This window comes from Mauremys mutica, chromosome 2, assembly GCF_020497125.1.
Source record: "Mauremys mutica isolate MM-2020 ecotype Southern chromosome 2, ASM2049712v1, whole genome shotgun sequence".
Lineage (NCBI taxonomy): Eukaryota > Metazoa > Chordata > Testudines > Geoemydidae > Mauremys > Mauremys mutica.
In genome coordinates, this window is record NC_059073.1 from 247899983 (window position 1) to 247922682 (window position 22700).

The 22700-nt window shown below is 45.4% G+C and overlaps 1 protein-coding gene across 4 annotated transcripts in view; it reads right to left on the bottom strand.

Moving 5' to 3' along the window:
- The window catches only part of ASB4 (ankyrin repeat and SOCS box containing 4), a 47604-nt gene extending 25742 nt beyond the window's left edge, over positions 1-21862 (bottom strand). For 3 of the 4 annotated variants that reach the window (XM_045006903.1, XR_006577185.1, XR_006577186.1), the window contains exons 1-4: positions 21647-21862; positions 16416-16459; positions 13660-13956; positions 8817-9116 (exon numbers count right to left, since the gene is read on the bottom strand). In XM_045006903.1, the coding sequence (XP_044862838.1) occupies positions 8817-9116; positions 13660-13837 (478 nt within the window). In that variant the 5' untranslated portion in view covers positions 13838-13956; positions 16416-16459; positions 21647-21862. The remainder of the gene's footprint in view (positions 1-8816; positions 9117-13659; positions 13957-16415; positions 16460-21646) is intronic. The other variant, XR_006577187.1, reaches the window with a different exon arrangement.
- Between the last annotated feature and the right edge of the window lie 838 nt (positions 21863-22700).

The following is a 22700-nucleotide window of genomic DNA, read 5'->3' on the forward strand; positions in this document are numbered from 1 at the left end:
GAGGGCCACATGCTCTCCTCCACATCATGCTGCAGAAAGGAGAAAAATGTGTCAAGAGAGCAGTGGCTCTTCTGCTCAAATACCATGTTAACTGGCAGAGGATCAGAATATGAATAGATCAGAATTGTGTAACCTCTCAGTCAAGTTGCAGAGGCCCTGCAGATTGGCTTCCCATTGGAAGAGAAATGAGAGTCTGGGTATATTCTTAGTTCAACGTGTTCCTTTTACACTATATACATAAGTTCTTGAACAGAGGTGGTCACAGACAGCATGCAGGCAATCCCCACTTTCAGGAACCTCAGCATAAGAATCATTGCCCAGTTCTTAGAGAGCAACTCTGTCTCCAAGAATTGACTCTAGTTAGAGCATGTAAGGCACAGAGCAAACTGCCTTACTGCTTGCCACAGCTCCCGCAAAAAGAAATTTCAAAGCATAACTAACAACAATACAGCATTTCTTCAAAGACTGGACACTACTAGTACGGTAAAAAAAAGAAATTGTAAGACTAAATGAGATTCCCACCATAAGACTGGAATAGACTAATATAATCTCCTGGCTGCAGAGCTGGGGGGATGTCGCCACTTCTGGGGAGCCCCCCAGGTAAGCCCTGTCCTGTGCCCTAATCCCCTGCTTCCTCCTCCAACCCTCTGCCCCCTCCCACACCCAAACTCCACTGCTGCTGGGAGTGGGGCCCGAGACTGTCTCAGCAGCGGCCAGTGCGACTGGCACAAGGGTTGCCTGGGCTGCCCCTGAGCCAGGCACACTGACCACTGCAAAAGTCATGGAGGTCATGGAAAGTCATGGAATCCGTGACTTTCCGTGACCTCCATGACAAACTCCCAGCCTTACCAATAACTGATGGTTAGGGCACTCACCTTGGTGATAGGAGAATGAGGCAGAACAGTGACTTAAACATCCCAGATGAGCACCCCAACCACTGGGCTATCGTCATTCTTTGGCTTTCTGCCCAATGAATATTTAATTATTTATACAAAGTAGAACAGCTCCAATAGGAGAGATTGGGAGACACCTGCCCCAGAATAGCCAATAATCCAGGCAGTCAACCAGGCTGTGTGAGATGCAGATTCAAGTCCCTGGTCTGAATCAGGCAAAGCAGGGGTTTGAATGTGGTTTTCTACATCCCACAGGAATTCCCAAACCATCAGGCTATTTGCTATTCTGGGGTCTCTTGCTCCTCCCTCTTCCCAGGAATTCCATCCTGGATCTAAGAAACTTTCCCAACAAAAGTTTAGTTGAAACTGGTACCTTCCCACAAAAAGTTTTGATTGTGTTGAAAAGTTCCCGACTAGGTCTACTTGGGAGCAGATTCAGGGCCATGCAAATTTCCAAAAATCTGTTGGAAATTACCACCAGCAAAGTCTTCAGTAAATCACACCCTCCCCTGGAGCAGAATATAGGGCAGGTACAGAAGAGGGGGCACAGTCAGTGGCCAACTTTGGAGCCAACCTTTCAAAGAGACTGGGAAGCTGTTTGGAAGGATACGTGTTCCATGTGGAGATGGTCCATAGCAATGGTCTCTGAGTTTCCTGTGCCTCCACTGTAGAGCTAAAAGTTCATGAGCTTTAAAAAAATCCACATTTGGATCCAGATGCAAGCTTCCCAGCTTGGGCTTGTCTCTATCTTTTGGGTTCATTCTGTTTCAGGTCCAAATCTGTGTCTGAAATTCTTTCTACTATAAATTAGGCAGTGAAGAAAAGGGGATACTTTTGACTTCTAATGCCAGTAGAAAGCCCCTCACAAATCAACACACCTGAGAGTGATTGCTGCATGCATCTCATGAATAGGGAGTCCAGGAGGAAAAGCATTTTCAGCCAGACCCTCAGGTGGTGTAAATCAGTGTAGCTCCATTTAAGGCAGCAGCTGAGGATCAGGCCCTTTTTTTCAAGCTGGTAAGAGGATTGGTATAACTGCAGCATTCGGTGCTAAATTAATATTCCTGCTGAAACAACAGCACCATCTACTGGGCAATCAGTGTCAGCAGCTTCCGAATGATGGCCAAAGGAAAAGGAGCATAAAGTCTGTCTTGCTATTTGTGTTGTTTCTGCCAAAATAACTGGGGGTGTCTTTTTACTTCCTGGTTACTGTGGCTGAGTCTCTGACCATCTCACTCCATCCTAGCTACAGACAGTCTGCCCCAAGTAATTGCAAGCCATTGCAGAAGCAAAATTAAACACTGTTTATAAAACAAGTTGAGAGATTCCACTTCCTAGAATGGAGGGGAACAGGGCCGGTGCAAGGATGTTTCACGCCCTAGGCGAAACTTCCACCTTGCGCCCTCCCCCCCGTGCCCCTGCTCTGAGTTGTGTCCCCCCACCCCCGTGGCAGCTCCCCCCTCCGCCCTAGGCGCCCCCTTGCGGCAGCTCCCCACCCCCCACCCTCCGCCCTGAGGCACCCCCCCACCCCAGCTCACCCCTGCTCCGCCTCCACCCCGAGCACGCCATCGCTGCTTCACTTCTCCTGCCTCCCAGGCTCGCAGTGCCTAAGCTGATTGGTGCTGCAAGCCTGGGAGGCAGGAGAAGTGAAGCAGCCACGGCGTGCTCGGGGAGGAGGCGGGGCAGGGGTGAGCTGGGGCGGGGGGGTTCCTCTGCGTGACGCTTCCCCCCCTTACTTGCTGCAGGCAGCCCTCCCTGTGCTCTCCTGCCCAAGCTCCCTCCGCCTAAATGCCAGCGGCGACCGGGGCGGCCGAAGATCCGGCTGCCGCGGTCGCTGCTGAAGAAAATGGCACCCCCCAAATCCTAGCGCTCTAGGCGACTGCCTAGGTCGCCTAAATGGTTGCACCGACCCTGGAGGGGAATCAGGAGCACAGAAGAGGGTAAGTGCAGGCATCACAGATTTCCTGATGCTCAGTCCTATGGAAGTCCCTACATGTCTATGTCTACAGTGGGCTGATTCCTCTAAAATTTTCCACCCTTGCTAGCACAGGCAGGATTTTGTGCCAGCATCAAGAATGGGTAAGGAGAAAGCAGTGTGAAAAATTAGGTCTGGCTCATCAGGCTGAGGGACAGGAGGTTTGCTAACATTAACAGAAAAGGGGGAAACAGAGAAAGATGAAGAGCTCAGTTTTAGTCACACTGAGCTTGAGTTGTTGCTGGGACATGCAGGCAGAGATATCAGACAGACAACTGGAGATGTGAGTTGGGTACATCTGGGAGCCTTAAGTACAGGCATGTTAGTTGAAGGCATGTCTGATTGTGTAGTGTTGCCATGTCCTATTAATCAGCTGCCATGTTTCGCCCCAGAGGTGGTTCCATTTTGTGTGGAGTCTCGATATTTAGTTTGCATAGGAATTTAAGTTTGTAAAGTGCTTTTGGATGAAAAGAGGATCTGTAATTGTAAGGCATTAATATGTTAGTGATAAATGGGAGGAGGAAGCCTTCAGAATACATACTTTCATTTACATGCATCTTACACTGCATTTGCAAGAGCACATTTGACTTTTTATGCTTTCCTATGGTAGCGAATCTAACTCCTGCTGTCAGGATTATTTGCTTCAGGCAGAATAAAATTGATGGCGTTAATTTTCTTTTCTACTAAACAAAATAATAGGTATCTTCTGGCCGAAGGAAAGTAGTGTGGTAATTTATTTGGGATCATAGATTGCTTTGCCCACAAGGCATATGCTGGCTCTGAGAACTAAGGAAAGGTCTGCAGTAATGACATATGTAGCAAATGAAACCAAAGCAATTGCATTTGCCATGATTCTGATAATAGGTGGGACTGATAGCACTGCCTAGTATTGAGATTACCCAACTCTTTCCATTATAAGACCCTGTTTTCAGTTGCCATGCTTTAAGCATTTGGGCTGAAACTTCCCATGCTGAGTGTTTGTCTCAGGTTCAATGTTTTCTGGAAAATTTCAGCCAGAATGGTTTAGCTATTTCCAAGTGCAAAGCTAAGGGAAAATATATGGCTCTAATTACCTTTTCTTTTAGCATCCCCATGCTTTGGAGCAAGGACTTTACATTTGGCAAGGGGGGTGGCCTTTGTGTCAGTGTGGGCCTTTTGCCATCCCTGTGAAAACTGGCCCAACTTTGGCCAAGCTGTACATTTTTTTAAAAAAATCACAGTTTGCACATGCTCAGTAGAGATGTGCAGCTTAATTCCCTGAAGACTCCGCCTGCAATGAGCATGCTCCAGACTGTGGCTGCAGGGAGCTGAGCAGGGTTTTCCCTGAAATTGCAGTTTCTGACTGCTCCAAGCCTTGGTGGGTCTGGGTCCAGGCACCAGAAATGAGAGCAAGTAGCCTGTCTTTCTCCTGTGCTATCACGGTCCCTCACCCCCACCCTCCGCGGGTCCCAGACTGCAGGGAGGAAGCTGCCTAAATCAAATGCAGAGGAGACAAGAGCCAGAACAGGTGGTAGGGTGGGGGAAGTTGCTTAGGACATGGTGTCTGAAGAGGTAGGGAGACTGAGGGTAGTGGGAGAAGGGACTGGGACTGAGGATCAGTGGGGGAGAGTGGGACTGGCTGGGCCAGGAGAGCCAGGGGGAAACAGGAGAAATCAGGACTCGTTGGGCAGGGAGACAACAGGAGAGAACAGGGAAACCCTGGCTGTGAAAGAGATTGAGACTGGATGAGGAGGAAGAGAGCAGACTGGGACCGGCTGGACAAGGAGACTGCGGTTATGAATGAGTGGAGCAGTAGGAAGGAGGTGGGGGAAATCTGATGAGGAAGCAGAGCGTGACAAGAGAAATGTGACTGGCTCTGCAAAGAGATGGGGACAAGGAGTCACTGGAGGGAATTGAGATTGGATGAGGAGCCTAGAGAGGGATACTGGCGGCTGTGGGGTGGAGAGAGACTGGGTGCAAGGAGATGACAGGTGGGGAGCAACTGGGAATGGCTACATAATGTTACCCAGACTGGGTGGGGAGGGGTGAGGCTGGGATGGGAATTCCGGGGGGTGAGGGGGAGACTAGGATTTACTGGGCAAGGAGACTGGAACTAGGATGAGAAACCTGAGGAGTAGAGACTGGGAGAGGCTAAGTGAGGAGAATGGGAGTGGGATGAGAAGCCAGGCATGGGGATGAGACAGGACTGGGACAGGAATAGATTGGAGAGGAAGGGGCAGAAAGGGCCATGTTTGGGGAATGGGCATAATAGTCTGTGCCCAGTAGAGCACAATCCCCTCCAGAGACTGGAATGGAACCCTAGAGCTCTGAAATCTTACTATTTCTCTGCTGTCAGCAAATATCTGTGAAACCCTCTGGTAAAGTGTCTCATTCCCCGCTAGTGCTGGTCCACAAGGAGAATAACAACCTACTACTGCTATCAGTTACTCTGTTAACTCAAGTGGCAGAGTTCTATGTAACGCATCTAAAGGTTTCAACCCTGCTGATGACCCATGTGGGTGTCAGTATGATGGCATATCTGTTTTTCCAGCTGCTTTTTAAAAAAACCTAGGAAATTACACGCACAAAACTACATTAAAAACATTATTACGGTTGCAAAGTCAAACACTCAAAAGTTAAGCAATGGCATAATTCAGGTTGTCTGTGCATATGCACTACAATACAGACTTTAATTGCATTATTACTTTTTGTTTTTTTGAATGGGATCCCTGCTTCATTCAGTGCACAGGATGGGCCTACTCTAGAGGATGCATCAGAAGTGGGAAATGAAGAAAGTTTTAATTGCAGTACCCTTACTTTGTTTGTTGCAGAAGACATCATCATTCAGGAGTCTCAAACCCAAGCCTGCAAGGTTCATGGGTAGAGCTCTGTGCCAATCCTCCACCTAGCAGCCTATTAGCAATAGCTTACCTGAGACCCATAAAGCCCAGCCCCAGTGTGAATACCCACCCTGAGGTCCATTTGGCAGAGTCTCAAAGCAGCTGATTAGCCAGCAGCAGGAACAGGAAGCTGTCTGAACAACTAGGTTTCACCCTGCTCTGGGCTGTGTGGCTTATACTCAGGGCCGCCCAGAGGATTCCGGGGGCCCGGGGTCTTCGGTGGTGGGGGGGCCCCCACTTCGGCGGTAATTCGGCGGCGGGGGGCCCCCCGCTTCGGCGGTAATTCGGAGGCGGGGGGTCCTTCCATTCCGGGACCTGCCGCCAAAGTGCCCCAAAGACCCACGGCGGGCACCCCCCGCAGCCGAATTACCGCCAAAGCGGGACCCGCCGCCGAAGTGCAGCCCCCACCGCGGGTCTTCGGGGCACTTCGGCAGCGGGTCCCGGAATGGAAGGATCCCTCCCCCCACCGCCGAATTACCGCCGAAGACCCAGCTGCACTCCAGCGGCGGGTCCCGCTTCGGTGGTAATTCGGCAGCGGGGGGGTCCTTCTGTCCTGGAGAGGAAGGATCCCCGGCCAGCGAAGACCGGGAGCAAAGAAGCTCCGGGGGCCCGGGCCCCGCGAGAGTTTTCCAGGGCCCCTGGAGCGAATGAAGGACCCTGCTCCAGGGGCCCCGAAAAACTCTCGTGGGAACCCCTGCTGGGCCTGGGGCCTGGGGCAAATTGCCCCTCTTGCCCCCCGCTCTGGGCAGCCCTTCTTATACTACCCCTTACCAGCTCAATTTCCTGGCATTCCAACCCAACTTGACCTATGGTTGCTGACCTTCAGTTTGTCTCCTGCCTCTGACTCGCTGGTAGCCTGTCCCAGCCTAGATTTTGGTTCCCAACTGGTGGTTCTGATCTCCAGTTTGTCTCCTGCTTCTGACCTCCTGGTAAACCAAACCAGGAGTCCTATCTCATGACTGCAGATTCTGGCTCCAACTACTAGGTCTTGTCACCCATGACCTGGCCATGACAGAAGGCATGCAAGGGACTGCAGGAAGACAAAGCATGGTTTCATGGTTAAGGCAGTTGAAAACTGCTTTGAAGAACTGGATTTTATCCCTGTCTCTGTCACAGGGTTCCTATGTGATACAAGGCAAATCACTTGCATACGCTGTCACTAATTGGGTGTCTCTCATTTTCAAGATCCCTGACTTGAGACCCTAGGGTCTGATTTGCAGAAATGCTGAGTAATCACAGCTGCAATTGAAGTTTGAACATAGTGCTAAATACTCTGAAAAATCAGTCAAAAATTGGCCAAAATTAGTGGACATTTTTGACCTTAGCCTCTCTGCCCCTCTATTCTCCATCTGTAAAATGGAGATAATGAAACCAGCTCATCTCACAGAGGTAATGTGAAAATAAATTCATTGGTGTTTGTGAAGTGCTCAGATACCATACTGATGAGCGCCATAGAAAAGCCCAGAAGAAAAGTGTGACGGGGCATCTGCCTGCACTGGCCTTGATAGGGTGAAAACCCAGCCTGGAGGGCTGCAAGAAAACAGCCAATTAGGGCAGTGGCTGCAGCCAATTAGGGCAGTGGCTGGGCTAACCAATCAGGGCCCAGCTGTCCCATAGAAAAGAAAGCTGCAGGCCAGACCAAGGGAGTTTGCTGCTGGTAGTCCTAGGGAGGGGGCTGGCTTCCTAGAGGGCTGCAGAGACTAGCACTGTGAACAGGGCTGCTAGGGCTTGTAGGCCTGAAGTCCTGGGGAGAAGGTGCAGGAGCCAAAGGTGTTGGGGCTGCAGGGAAGTGGCCTGGGGAATTGAGACAGACTGGTGAAGAAAGAAAGAAGGGGCAGTGGAAAGCTGTTGTTTACAGGGTCCCTGGGCTGGAGCCCAGAGTAGTGGGTGGGCCTGGGTCCCCCCACTTGCTGCTGAAGCAGCCAGGCTATAGATTGCTGAGCTGCCGCAAGAAGCGGCTAGACTGTTGTGGAAGAAGTCGTCCCCCATGTCACTTCCCCTGAAGAGGGGAACCTGGAGTGTGACATGGCCGGAGGGCTGTGCCATGAAGGAGAGGCAGTGAGACTGGAACTGTAGTGGGTCTGCAGGCAGAGATGAGGATGGGAGAGCCACCCCACCGGAAGGCACACCTGCTGACCAGAGCTAATTCCCAAAATGGCCAGCAGATGGTGCCAGTGTGGTGAGAGACCCCATGACAGAAAGCAATAATTGTCTTCAGAGCCTGGACCCGAACCCGGACCCGGACCCAGACCCAGTGTCTGCAGTAAATAAAGCCGGGTCCACACAATTAACAAGGATAAAACAAGCTACTGAATAAGGTTCATTTGTTCACAAGTACTAGCCATCTGGTGCTTAAGGAGGCAGAGGTCCTGTGATCATGTACTTATAGACTGTATCATAATGTATATGTACAAAGGGACCAGACTAGGGTTGCACAACAAGATTAATTCTGGTATTTCCTAACTTTTGAGTATTTGACTTAGCAACTTAATAACGTTCTTTAAAGATAGCTTGGGGTAAGGGGGTTGTAAGTAATATTGATTTTATTTTCCTCCTTTGCAGTTCTTTTAAGGGCTTATCCTGCTTCCATTGAAGTCAACGGGAATTACCCCCCTGCCTCTACACACACACACACACACTTCCTGTAACTTCAGGACAAGGACAAAGCTGTAGGCTTTCGGGGGTTGGGGGGAGTGAACTGAAATGAAAAACTCTCAGTTTAGCTATCAAAGATACAAACTCCAGCACATATTATGGCTGTGTGCATTTATTTTTGCAGCTGAGGCCTTGCCTACTCTGTGTGGGCATTAAAGTCTACTTTCGGCATGAGGAAGGGTTTGCCCTGATGCCCTGGATTGAAATTTCTTGCTCTCCAAACGGCAGCTGGACTGCTGCCCTCTTCCCAGTTGGCTGTGTTTCAGTGGGGCTCTATACACATTGTTTGTGAAGCACTAGGGGGCTGTAAAAGCATGAAATATGATTATTTGCTTCTTAACAATATAATACAGACCATTAAACTCCTGCTAAACCTCAGAGGTACTTGACTGTCTGAGTTATAGTCTGACTTACCTCTCCAAATGAGCTGCTGGGCACAAGGCACAGAGGCCTTTGTGGTACAGAAGTGTAAGGGTGCATGGCCACTCAGTGAAAAGCAGTTAACATTAGCTCCGTGGTTGCAAAGGATTGTGAGGCACTCAACGTTTGCCACATCACAGGCCACGTGGATAGCAGCTTTCCCATTTGGCTTGTAGTTGACGGCCGCTTTGTGATCTAGCAGTACCATGAGGCTCTCCAGATATCCATACAGGGCTGATATATGCAGTCCAGTGGCCCAAGATGATTTTAACTTATAACTAGGCAGCCAATATCCTGTAAAAAGTGAAGATGCATTACCAGCCTTGAATAAGAATCTTCCTTATGAGCCATTAAATTAGACTAATTGGAGGGGGGTGGAAGGGTGTTGGAGTTCAGCTTTAATTTATTTTAATGTAATTTAATCAGTTACAGTCTAGTGTATGCAAAGTGCTCTGGAGTAATAACCTTACTTTCATTAAGCACTGCCGGCATGCAGGCTGACTGGATTGATTTTTGAACAGATGAATTGCCACGTAACTGTACTCCAAGGGTAGTTTTCCCTTCCTGCAACCTGAATAAAAAGGTTGAATAAAAAAGGCCTAAAGCATTTGAAATGCCACCAGCTGAAATGTACGGGGGGTGGAAATAGGATCTTTGATCTGGTAAAAGCTGCACAAATGCTACATTTGAATAAAAAGCTGCACTCAGGCTACGTCTACACTAGGAGTTGGCGGTGTGCTTCCCAGCTCATGTTGGACATGCACTAGCTCTCCTGGAGCTAGTGAGCTAAAAATAGTAGTGTAGCTGGGGTCGTATGGGAAGCAGCAAGAGGCAGCACCGGCAAGCTGTGGTGAGTTCCTACTCGGGGGTTCTGGTGGGTTTGTACTCAGGTTGGCTAGCCCATGCTACTGTGGCTACACTACCATTTTTACCACACTACATCTAGGAGAGCTAGCATGAGTATGTCTAATGAGAGCTGAGTATCGCACCCCTAGGTTCTAATGCAGGACTCTTAGCTAGACACCTGACTCAACAGGTAGCACATCATGTTGTTCTTGGGTAGGAGATCTCAGGATTTCATGTCAGGGCCTGAGGTCTGCCTTCCTGTGGAAGGGCTCATGATGCATGTTGCACGGCTGCCTCCTTGCAATGTAGCTGCAGCAGTATTACAGACTTACTGTCACCTGCTACCCTTCGCAGGTGTACAGCGGGGTGTTTGCTGGTGTGTAGGTCCGTGTGATGGCAATGACATTTTTGCATGAAATTTGGTTCCAAAAATGTTCACTGTTCTTTCTGGCAATTTTGCTGATACCTCTCTTCCCTCGACATTTTACCACGTAGCAATATTTTGCAACAGTGGTATTTTTTTCTTTGAAACACAGGCTCACACTACGGAACCCATTACACTTGAAAACAGCATCATGGCCATCGCTGACATTTTCCTTTTGGGCTTGGAGGGTGAAGGAGCAGGGTGGCTGCTGCTGCTCCTGATTCCTGTCTCACTCTCCCAGTTTCTCTCTGACCAAAAGGTGGTGCTCTTGCACACAGTGGCCTGATCACCAGTCCTCACTACTGTTCTGAGGTGGATTCTCCTAATCGCGCAGATCATCAAGCCACCAAAATTAGAATGACGCTAAATCAAATGTGTAATTTTTGCCAGTCCTACATGAGGCAATGTCTGGTGGCAATTGGGCCTAGGGTGACCAGATGTCCCGATTTTATAGGGACAGTCCTGACATTTGGGGCTTTTTTTTATATGGGCCCCTATTACCCCACACCACCATTCCAATTTTTCACACTTGATATCTGGTCACCCTAATTAGGCCAAACCTACTGGCCAGCACTCAGCAGGACATGACAGCACCCACATTAAAAAAGCAGAACTTAGAAATGTGCACAACTGTTTTATCTTTTCCACACGGCACAAGTCTGTAGTGAACTTAGTGTGTTCCCACCGGCATCCCCATATTGTACCCAAAACATGCCTGGTTCTTGATGATTGCACATAGTCTCCAAAGTGGTGATTTTAATAATTTGTATACAAGTAAAAGAAAATAATCTGGAGCAGGAGCAGCAAAGTTACAGACTTTGTATCCTGTTCTCTAACCAATACCTGTTCTAAGTACAAAAATGTACATTAAGACAAAGATAAGTTTCAGTTAAAATTCAGGAAATGTGATAGGTAAGATTGAACTGCATTGAACATATATAACATTTTCTATTTCTGTCTTTCCCCCTCCCATAACACACATACCCCAGCCGTTCTCCTCCCCGCACAGTGGATAAATCCATAGGCTTAATACTGCTATGGCATAAAATGCATACCCAAAAAAGATTCAGGACGTACATTGGGATCAAGTTAATTGGAAACTTAATTTTTGCGCATGACATTAAATGTTCATCCTTAATGTAACATTAACATAGTTGCATTAGACATATATACTATATTAGAGAGAAAAAATAGGAACGGGTAATATGTAACTTGTTGTTGTAATGTTTGTTGTTTTCCTCTTCCAGTGGGTTTAATTCACTCTCCTCATAATTAAATTGGCAAGTACGTATCTATCATATGCTTTGTTTGGTAATGAAGTTTTTTAAAAAACTCTGTAAAATGCTTGATTTCCATTTAAATGTGAGTCATAAAAGTAGCTGTGAATGCAGCATTCTAATACTATGGCTATCTGCTTCCAAGATGAATCTATTTATTTTGCAGAGAAATACAAGCTTTTATTACTACTAGTATGGCACAGCCTGTATAGATGCAGGAGAGCAAGTTGCCTGACTCATACATCAACTACAAAGTTGGCCAGCTAGATTCAGATTCCAGACTTTCTTGTTGCCAATGAGCTATGGCATACAAAAAAAGCCCTGCTTCGATTTTTCAGATACCAAACTGAGCCTGTGAGTTGGTAGCTAGAAAATTCTTATTTGTAAATTATAAATGGTACAAATTTGATGTGGAATCTCTTGCTAAATACACAAGAGCAAGCATGAAACACCACTATACCATTTTTATAGTTTTGCTTCATAGAGGCTGCTTGTGCCCCAGGGCACGGGATATTTCCAGGAGTAGTCCAGGAACAGGAAAGTGAAAGAGTTCGGGCAGAGCAGACTAGTCCTACCCGAATCCACCAGCCAGTCCCCTCAAGGGAGGAAACAGAGCAGCCATGGGGATATAGTATCATCCTATTCTGATCCTACAAAGCTCCTAGCAAAGCTCCCATTGAGTTGAATGATGTAGGATCAGGGCCTTCATGATGATGGTTTCTTTCTACCCTCCTGGATCTCCCTTTATCAAAGCCTAGTTATTGAGGCTGTTCAACAAAGACAGGATTTTCCCTAGAGTCAGTGGAATGCCCTCAAGCAACAAAGAGAATAATTGCATTGTGATTTGGGGAGACAGGTGCATGTGCCTCATGAGGGAGGAAAGACACCTCCAAAGGGGATAGATCTATGGCCGTCTTCATTCAATTTGCAGCAAAGAGTCCTGTGGCACCTTACAGACTAACAGATGTTTTGGAGCATGCGCTTTTGCTTTTACAGATCCAGACTAACACGGCTACCCCTCTGATACTTCATTCAATTTGCACATTTTAAATAAAATGGGTTAAATTTGTAGGAACACACAAACTTTCTTTAGCCTTTAGTCTGAGAGCAATACAAGAGACAATATTTTAAGGTGTTACATTCATCACTGTGTGAGATTTTCAGATCCCATACAAGTAAAGCAAATATTGATTGTGCATCACCATTGTCTCTTTGAAACCAGAGAAGCAAAAACCATGTATTGGATACACAGGAAATAAGCAAAGGTGAGATTATTAGCCCTTCAAACATGGACAAAAAATGGTTATTTGTGTACTAGCTGAGAGATTGAACTGCAGGTGTTTATTTCCATGTGTGCTTAATACCTGAAAAAGGTAGCTGATTGCTTCTTAGATTCACATGAGAAATCTTGTAGAAAGTAAATATTGGAATGTTTTGATGCTAGCTGAGCATAAAACCTGCTTTATTGCTTTAAGACATACATTTGTTGGAAACTGGTCAGCACCTAGCTATGAGTTTGTTTATTTTTTTCCATCCCGTGAAGAGGATTCTGTGGCTGAAGTGTTTGTTTTGACTGTTTTCCCAGGGTGGCAATAGGTTACTTGTTCTGATTTGACAATAAACTATGGCATCAAGTCTATGATTTTGAAAAAGAAAACATCTCCCATCAAATAACATTCAAGGCCTAGGGCATTTCCTGGGGATTGAACTAAGGGGAATATACTCTATTTTTACTAGAAGCTAAAAATGGGAAGCTTGAAACAACATAGGTTTCTGGGTGGGCTTTTTCATGTGGATTGATTGGGTGTGTACACGGAATTTATTTACATATTCTGGCTGTGCTCTAGGGTTCTCTGGGGGGAGGGGGGGAAGAGCAAAGGAATCCTTTCTCCAGGCTTTCTCGAACCTACAGCTCTGAGGATGGTAGTGGGCCTTCCCCCAACCTAAACCACCAGATAAGATGTAAGGAGCCTCTGAAATAGGAGGCATACTGCAGCAGTACCACACCAGTTATTCAGCTCCTGGTGACTTACACGGCCACAGAGGAGGGAGCAGTATTAACACATTAGTTTTGAATCTCCATATAAATATATTTGGGATTATCAGGGGCTACTCTAAGAAGCATAAGGCCGAGCTACCTTTGACTGGTTATGTAGGTCATAGCTCATGAATCAATTTAAGCAGTAACATTTTGAAGGGAAAAACAGGACAATTGCTTCTGCAAAAGTAAGTTAATAAGACCAGTTTGCTTAGGTTTTGCAAATGCAGCAGCAGCTGCTGCTGCTTTTACCTTGTTTGTATGATGCCAAAATCAGGTTCTCATCTTCCACTTCAAACACCGTGTCCACATCTATTTGCTTTTGTATCAAAAGATCTTCCAGCGTTTTGTAGTCATTTGATTTTAGAGCTTCAAGAAAAGCTTTTTTCATTAGCTTGGCAGTTGCAGCCCGAGTAATCCTTTCTTCCATGCTCTCTCCTTTTATACCGGGTATATGTCTCACCTGGGTCTATTCTCAAATGTGTTTGTTTATATTATGCACACAGGGGTGTGCTGAGTTCCCTATAGTGCAGTTGCATGCTGGAGAGCCTGTAAACCAGAAGGTAATTTTATCACTAAGTCATGCTGATCTGTTTGTTCTATTTAAGGAGCATTTCAGACATTGAAATGCCTATCTTGGATGTCACTATACTCTGAGTTCTGTCAAAGCAAGCACAGACAGCCGTGGCTTTGAGACCAATAATGAAAAAGTATCATTATTCAGACTTTTATCCGGTGTAAAAAATATTAAAATTAAATTAAAAGTTGCTTAACTCTGGTATCATTTCTCAGGGAAAGCAGTAAGCGTCACAACCAGGGCTTGGGTGGTCAGCCCTAGTGGTCGGAGCAGGAGTCAGCGTCAGAAGTCAACCCAAGGGTCAGAGCATGAGTCAAGTCAGGAGTTGAGTCAAATATCAAGAAAGCAGGAATTAGGGACAAGTCAGGCTAGCTGGGCTCAGGAGTCAGGCAAGAAGGCAGGGTCCAAGGTAGCAGCCAGCCAGTAATTTGCCCAGTTGCACAGACAACTTCCTGTGCCTCCAGCTTAAAAAGCCTGGTCAGATCAACAGGTGGGACTGGGCGCTCCTCCAGTCAAGACACCATGAGCAGTGCCTTTGCTGGGGCTAGGGTTCCATTAGCCACTCAGCCCACTAGTGATTAGCAAGCCACCAGATGGCAACCAGGACACAAAAGCTGCTGACAGACCCAAGTTCAAGACCTGTGGGTCTTAATTATAAGTAAGGTTCTTGCCAGAACTCTACTTGCTTGTCTTATTGCTTGCAAGTAACGAGACCCATTGCAGCACTTTCCACATTAGCCTTTTTGATGGAGCTGGATTGAAAAAAAAAATGGACACTTTTTTTTGGTCAAAATGAAAACGTTTCATGTGACTACGCTGATGTCAACAAAATTCCACTGGACAGCTGCCAGGTTTCTTGCCAGGTCCCCCAGCCAGCTCCTTGGCAGCCCAGGCTCCAGGCTTTTTGGCAGCTTCCCTGGCAGGCTGATGGGGAGCCAAGAGCATGGAAGCCCTAAGAGCCCAAACTTCTAGGCTCATAGCTCCTGAGCAGCCTGGGGTTGCAGGGCTTCCAGGCTCCAGCTGGCTGCCCCAGAGCCAGGATTCCAGTGGAGCTGGGAAAAGAACCGTAATTGTGTTTCACCTGGATTTCAAAATCTCAAAATCCCCCAGGAAACAGAATTACCATTTTCTGCCCAGCTCTGCTCTTGACACACAAACCTTCATTGTCACAGAACTGCAGTACAAAAGCCTCATGGCATAGCATTGGAAAACGTTACCCACTATAGTTTCACACACACAACCTAGACTTGTACACATTCTGCCATGCACACAGTTGAGGGCTACAGTTTCAAAAATAGCCACTTATTTTGAGTGACTCACCCTTCGAATGCTCAGTTTGAAACACTTTGGACATGGTTTTCAGAGGTGCTGAATGCCCACTGCTTCAATTCAAGGGTCCCTGGTACCCACAAATCCAACTACATTCAATGGGAGCTGCAGGGGTTTAGCACCAATAAAAATCAGACCCAAGATGTCTCAAATTGGGCACCCAAGATAAGTGGCTACTTTTGAAACTGTAGGTGTAAAACCGCTTGACGTTTTCACACCATGGGCAAATACAGAGCAGGCCGAGGGACCTGCTCCAAAATGATTGATGGGCACTCCAGAGCTGGGGTGCTGGGACCACGCTGCCCGCCCAATCAGCGTGGCCCCAGCCTCCCCAGGCCCAGAGTGCTGGGTGGGTGGGGGGCGTGGTCCCAGCACCCCCAGCTCTGGAGCGTTCCCACCCTGCCAAGCCCCGGAGCACCGGTGCAGTCCCAAGACCCGGTGCACCGGGTGGCGAGGGCCCCGGACCAAGCCCAGTACCAGCTCCACCCCAATCCAGAGCCATGGCACAGACAGGGAAAGAGCTACAGAGTGGGAAGCAGGGGGAGGCTGCCTGGGGGTGAAGCATAAGCAAAGCCATGCCTGGCTGTTTGGAGAGGCACAGCCTCCCCCAGCCTACGGTACCCGCCACCCATGCTTATATCTTCCAAAGTTTAATGACCTTGTGTCAAGAGGCAGGATGACTTCATGCCTGTTTTCCCTTCTTGTGGGCTTCCCATCCCTCTGTATGTAAATTGGGGTGCCAGGGTTTTGATTCCACCATATTTAATTTACATAGTAGACAGGTAACATTCCATCTGTGATATTTCCCTCCTGTCTGGAAGAGACCTGTTTCTCCCTTTGTTTGGATACAGACTGTGAAGCCTAATATCCATGAGTATCCATAATTCCTCATATAATACTAATGCATAAATTTTACTGTGATATTAATCACCACTATAACATAAGCTTTCGGGAAACACCCTACTCAATAAACTTCTAAATACAGTAATATTGTGTATATAATCAGGTGATTCAATTGCTTGCCACTTGAGGTTCAGATCCCCTTCTTTATAGTCCAGATAAAGTTTCTCTTCCCATTTGTTAGCTTGATGCCTTTGTTTACCTTCTGTGTGAATTGAACTTCATTGTCTCTGCCTGATGAGTGGGCTGGTGAGAGAAGCAAATACATTCCTTTGTCTAGGGCAGGCCAGTTTACCAACTCCCCAAGACACACCTGCCTTAAACACATTTTAGTCATCATTCCAATGTATATACACAGCTCTTAGTACAGACCACATGCATACATCCCACGGGAATATTAATGATACGTGAGTTAATAGTTTTCCAAAAACACAGTGCATGACACCTTTTATATACAGATTATAACCCCTGTGAGTTGGAGTACACTGAATTGGTCAGGACAGCTGAAACTCATTATCAAATACCAGTGAGCCTCTTGGCCTCTGGTACTGGGATGTTCTAGGGGTCATAATATCTCCATCTTTTTTAGTTCTAATTGTTCAGTGCTGCCTCTTCTGGATCTAAGCCACATGCAGAATTGCTAAAGAATACATAATAAGACATACTCCTGTGAGGCAAGGTACTGCTCAGATCTCTTCCAGTGCCATGTCGGCAGAAGGATCAAAGTACAGTAGTTCTTTGGTGTGGTCTCATGGTAGTTGTTTGGGCCTAGCTTTAACTTAAGATTAGTTTCGGTGAAGGACTTTTCATACAGTCATAATGTCTTTTGTATAAACCCTTCTTTCATTCTCATTGGTGGATGGCTCTGCTACATCTGCTGCATTTCCTGGGTTCCTAACATTTGCATTAACTACTACGTTCTCAAAAGATGCTATATAATCGAAATAATAATAGGTGGCTGCAACCATAACTTAACCTTAACAAAGCTTTTGTGTTTATATGCAGTACTAGTTTTCCATCTAGTTTAAATAAATCACTGATCTGAGATGTATACAGAGTCTTGCAACCTGGTGAGTAAGATGTTGAAAGATCTCTTCAATGAGTCTGACTCTCATTAATGCTAAAACCCCTTTATATCAGTCAAGCAGTGTAAAGGGTATTAAAATGGGCTTAACTATCTGGAACCTTAGTGTTAATGTGAATCAGAGCCTAGATTTGAAACTGATTGTAATATATAGCACTGGTGACTTTGCAGGAAAAATATAGATATAATTATAAGTAAGACTAAGGTTTTGTCAGTTATTTTTAGTAAAAGTAACGGACAGGTTACGGGCAATAAACAAAAATTCACGGAAGCCTGTGACCTGTCTGGTAGTAGACCTGACCTTTTACTAAAAATAACTGACAAAATGGAAAGGGGGGCGGGGTCCAGCAGCCAGTGCTGCTGTGGCTCCAGGATCCCCCGCGCCACGGCTTGGAGCTGCGGGGCCAGTGGCTGATAGGTGCGGGGCCACCTGCAGCAGCTGGGCAGTGTGAGCAGCCCTGCCACCTGCAGCAGCTGCGACCTCTGTGACCCTTACTGGCTGCCAGCTCCAGAGTCCCGCAGCCCCTGGGGCTGAAGCAGAAAATGCCAGGGAGGTCTCTGGAAATCATGGATTCTGTGACTTCCATGACATAATTGTAGCCTTAATTATAATTAATTATGTGTGTTTGGGCCTGGTCCTACAAATTATTGGTTATATGAGTAATCCAACAGGATTCAATGTGATTTTACTTGTATGAGTAAAGTTTTGTTAGAAATGGCCCCATGTTTTGGATTGACAAATAATCATAATAAAACTTTATCTCCGAATGTGGAGTAGTGTATCTTGGATTTTTTATTTTGGAAAGAAAAAGTGAACTCTGAAGACCACAGGGAGAGGCAAAAAATCCTAGATCTCTATAGATCTAATTTTCTACGGACTTCTTTCAAATTGTACCACAAGGTGGCAGTTTGTTTTTGAAAGTCAAGACTGATGTCAGATGAGTCCAAATGCTGCAAATATTTTGAAAATGCTGACACCAAACAATGGTCCAACATTATTATTATTATTATTATTATTTATTATTATGGATTGGCTCAATAGCACTGCAGGTGTGACTGGTATTTTACGGATACATTGTACTCTGTAGGAAAACCAGATCTCTACCCTGAAGAGCTACAGTGTAAATTAAACATCTAACAATATATGATCACAACAGACCAAGGTGAGAGGGAACAAACAGAGAAGACAACTGCAGGTAAGGTAAAATTGAACACAGGCCTTGAAACCCAATCTGACTTCCACAGAAGTCAATAGGAGTTTGTCACTGATTTCAAAAGGAACAGCAACCGAATGTTAATTTGAAAAAAAAATCATCTAAGATTATATTCGGCCTGATCCAAAGCCCATTGAAGTCAATGGGAGTTTTTGTTACTTGTCTTTTTTTGACCAAGGGTGAAGGAAGGGGTAGAGAGCGGCAGAATAGAAATTAGCAGGGGTAAGTAAATTAACTGAAGGTACTGAGCTGTGGAGTGCGATTTCAAAGACAAAAGGGATGTCACTTAGGGTACGTCCACACTCCAATTAAAAATGAAATGAGAAGCAAGGGGCACATGCACAGTTCTGTGGACCACTGAAGGTAAAGACAAAGGCTTTGCACTTGATGCAGAAACAGACACGAGGCCAGTAAAGAAACTCAAAGGAATGGGAGAGACAGAATTAGAGCAGTGTGGGAGGTGTTTTAAACTGTAGCCTTCTAGATAGACTATTCTTAAAATGATCCTGTTGTACTGAACAAAGGATCTTCAATCACCACATTTAATGTAATAGATAGCTCTTGATTATGTAATCTATCTCCAAGTATGTCATTCCATTTCTTAACTTTCGGAGATCATTTTGTTTTCCCACAGCTCCTTTCATTTTCAGCTATGATTGTTCATATGTGCAAAATCTGACAGAGTGGAATAGTCAAAGAGTAGATGGACAGTTGATAAGGTCTTTGCGATCTGCTTAGGGATTGCATACAAAGAGAAGTTCAGATGAAATGTAAATACAGCAATGTCCTTTCTCCAGCTCTCATACTGGAGAGGCACTTAAAGTTTCATCATATTTATTATTTAGACTCTCTGTACTTTTTGAGATACATTTAGATCTGTAAGCCGGTGTAAACCAGTATATAAGGACAGCTACGGCAGACAAGTCTGCCAGCAGGAGATTGCAGAGAAGCACAGTAGCTGCTCTCTGCTGAGGGACCCACCTCAGACCAATGCTGTCCAAAAGGTGCGTGGTAAGGAAGGGTGGCCCAATGGCACTAGCCTGGGACTCAGGGGACTGAGACTCAATTCCATAGAATTCCTGGGTGTCTTTGGGCAAGTCACTTAGATTCTCTGTGCTTCATTTCCCCAGCTATAAAATAGGGATGCTGAGGTGTGTGAGGAAAAATACATTAAAGACTGTGAGATGCTCAGATACTACAGTAATGTGGGCCAGAAATTAAAGAGAAGATAAAATCTGCAAAATGGCATTATTGGCTTCCATATCTATTCTCTCTCAATTACTTCCATACCAAATTCACTCTGCAAGTAAAAAGGCTAATTTGCAGACTGAAAACACTAAATTCTCTACTGGAACCTTAAAAGAATGCTAAGTTCTTTCTGGCTCTTGCATCATCACCAGTAAGAAAGATTCTTCAGTCTTCTGATGGATTCATTTAAAAATATAACATTGCAATTATATACAATTAAAATATTGCTGACAATTCACAAAACAGAATAAAATCCACTGTACTCTGCCTTGGCTGCATTTATTCTGTAATGGTAACAGAACTAAAAACTTGGTTTTGTCAGTACAATAGATTGTAAAGGGTGTATCAGGTGTTTGCTAAAGGCCCTACTGCCTGAGCACACCACCCAGACTGGTGTCCTTTTGTAGAAAAAGAGCAGCAAGTTCAGACCTCCAAGAGCTGTGTAGAGATGCCACCCAGAATGACCTGTAAGAATTGGTCCTCCAGTGGCTAAAAGGGCTGGTAGGGTGGAAGCCAATCAGGGCCTAGCAGACAAAATAAAAAGGGATGGCTGCCACTCCTACAGGCTAGCTCTGGATGTAGCTGGGAAAGGGGAGGAAGTATCTACCCTATCTTAAGCCAAGAAACTTGACTCCACTTTTTGGTGGACCGGCAAACTGTTTGTTATGGGATTTAAAGCCCAGGTGGCCATTTTGAATTAAGTATCAGTTTAGTACTTTAAAATTAAGGCAAGCCTGCTTTGTGAGATGCTCCACTGGCTCAGGAGAGCCTGTGACATGGATGTAACTTAAGACACATACAGAGACGATACCTTTACAAACAAGGTGTCACTTCACATACACTTGTTTCTGGCTGTAAGCAAACTTCAAAGTGAAGTAGTTAAGTTGTTAGCTCTGTTGCAGAATACGTCTGAATGGGGAAACGTGGAAATGAATAATTTTCTTCAGCTCTCTTTTGTTCTCTTTATTTGCCTGGTAGTGAGTTAGCCTCCACTTCTTTGTCACTGTTTAATTTTTCTCCTTCGTTCTAATAAAGTAGTAAAGAAGTTGGGGCCCTAATCATTTATGCACATGCGTAACTTTTCTTTCTGTATCCGGCACTGGTGTCAGGATCAAATATAGTCACTAACTGTTGCCGAACTGCAGTGATGTTCCTATTCAGCAAGTACTGCCTTTGAGTTTTCAGCTCTTGAAGAGTCTGCTTAAAAAACTGCATCTGCTTAGTATGAAGCCACATGTATATTATAAAATCAAGAGCGCTGACACTGCTATCCCTGATCCATATTGTAATGGAAGTTTATTGCTTTGTTCTGTGCCGAGACATCTGCCTCCTAGCTCTGACAAATCATGAAGTGATTGGCAGTGGCCTATCTAAAGCCTGTTTGGTTTTCATTTTATTTTTGGTGTGTTTCTATATAACTTCTGCTTCAGAGAATTAAGTCTTTTCTGCTACTACATATTTATTTTAAGATGCCCAGAGGGTATCGGGTATGAGAAGTGTTGAAATATTATGATTAATTTACAGATAAGTTGTCTTCTTTAAACTGGAGTTGAGACAGTGAATAGTTTGCTTCCCTTAGAGGTATATACAGAACAAGATCAAACATACTGCAGAGCAACCAGTTTTTCATTCTTTATTTTAATACTCACATCTCTTCCTTACGTTCCAAAGCAGAAAATGGTGGGAGGGGGGGTTGGGTTTTTTGTTTGTTTGTTTTGTGCAATACAGCGGTTATAAACAATATACCCTAGAAATGAAGCTCCTAGGTTCAGCTTGGTTGAGAAAGTTTGCTTCAATGGACATTATCACATAACTCAGTTTTGGATTTATAAATGCAAGAACCAAAAAACTCCTGCTAGTATCATGAAGACTCCATAAAAATCTTACCTATGGTATAGTTGTGTTAAGAGCAGTCCCTCATCTTTCTGCAGCTTTGACACAGCATTTTGCATTATTTAAAATATCGTGGGGTTCTCGTAACTGAACTTGTGATGTGACATTCCTGAGTTGGAGCTTCTTTTACAACTCTTTCATCGTGTTCTACTTACATGAGGCAAAGGACTCCATTTCGAGAGAAGCCATTAAAAGGTGATTCTTCATAAACAAGTGTCATCTCATAGCAACGAGATGAACAGAATTCCTTGTATATTTAAAGGAACCTGCAACAGGGAATGTCTCAGTCATCCCTTTTCCCAAGTGCAACCACCAGCTGCCTGGCCTCACTACACCGACCTTCACAACAGAAGTGACTTAAACAGGAGTCTTAAAGTTTGACTGAGGAAGAGGAGTTCATAACCAGCTATTCCTAGGAACTTTAGTCTGGGCTATGAAAATTACATTTATGAAAAACTGAACCAGTGTATGAGAGACTTTTCCTAATAAATATATATAAGAAAGAGGGGCTTTCCCAGAATTTTTTCACATGATACACACAACTGTACCACTCTCACTTTAACTTAACATGGTGGCACTCAGGTTTGGCACAGCAGCCCTTCTGTTGTCAGACCAAACTTCAGTGAGTAGCATTGTGATCCAGTGTGCCAGATTGCAGCACCACTCAATTTGTGGGCCTTCTCAAATGTGGGGGGGGGGGGCAGGGCAAACTGCCCTCTTGGGTAGGGTGACCAGATAACAACCGTGAAAAAATGAAACAGGGAGTGGGCAGTAATAGGTGCCTATATAAGAAAAAGTCCCAAAAAACGGGACTGTCCCTTTAAAAACAGGACGTCTGGTCATCCTACTCCTGGGTGACCCTGTCCCCCGTCAATGGTGCATAATGTGCATTGTGCTAGGCATTGGACAAACATGTAAACAAGATAGTCCCTACCCTAGAGAACTCTCAGTCTAGAATAATGACAAGATGCAACAGGTGAAAGAAACTCCCAAAAGATGAGGACAGGATGGAAGATTAAGTAATAATAAATTGACATGTTATGCCTAA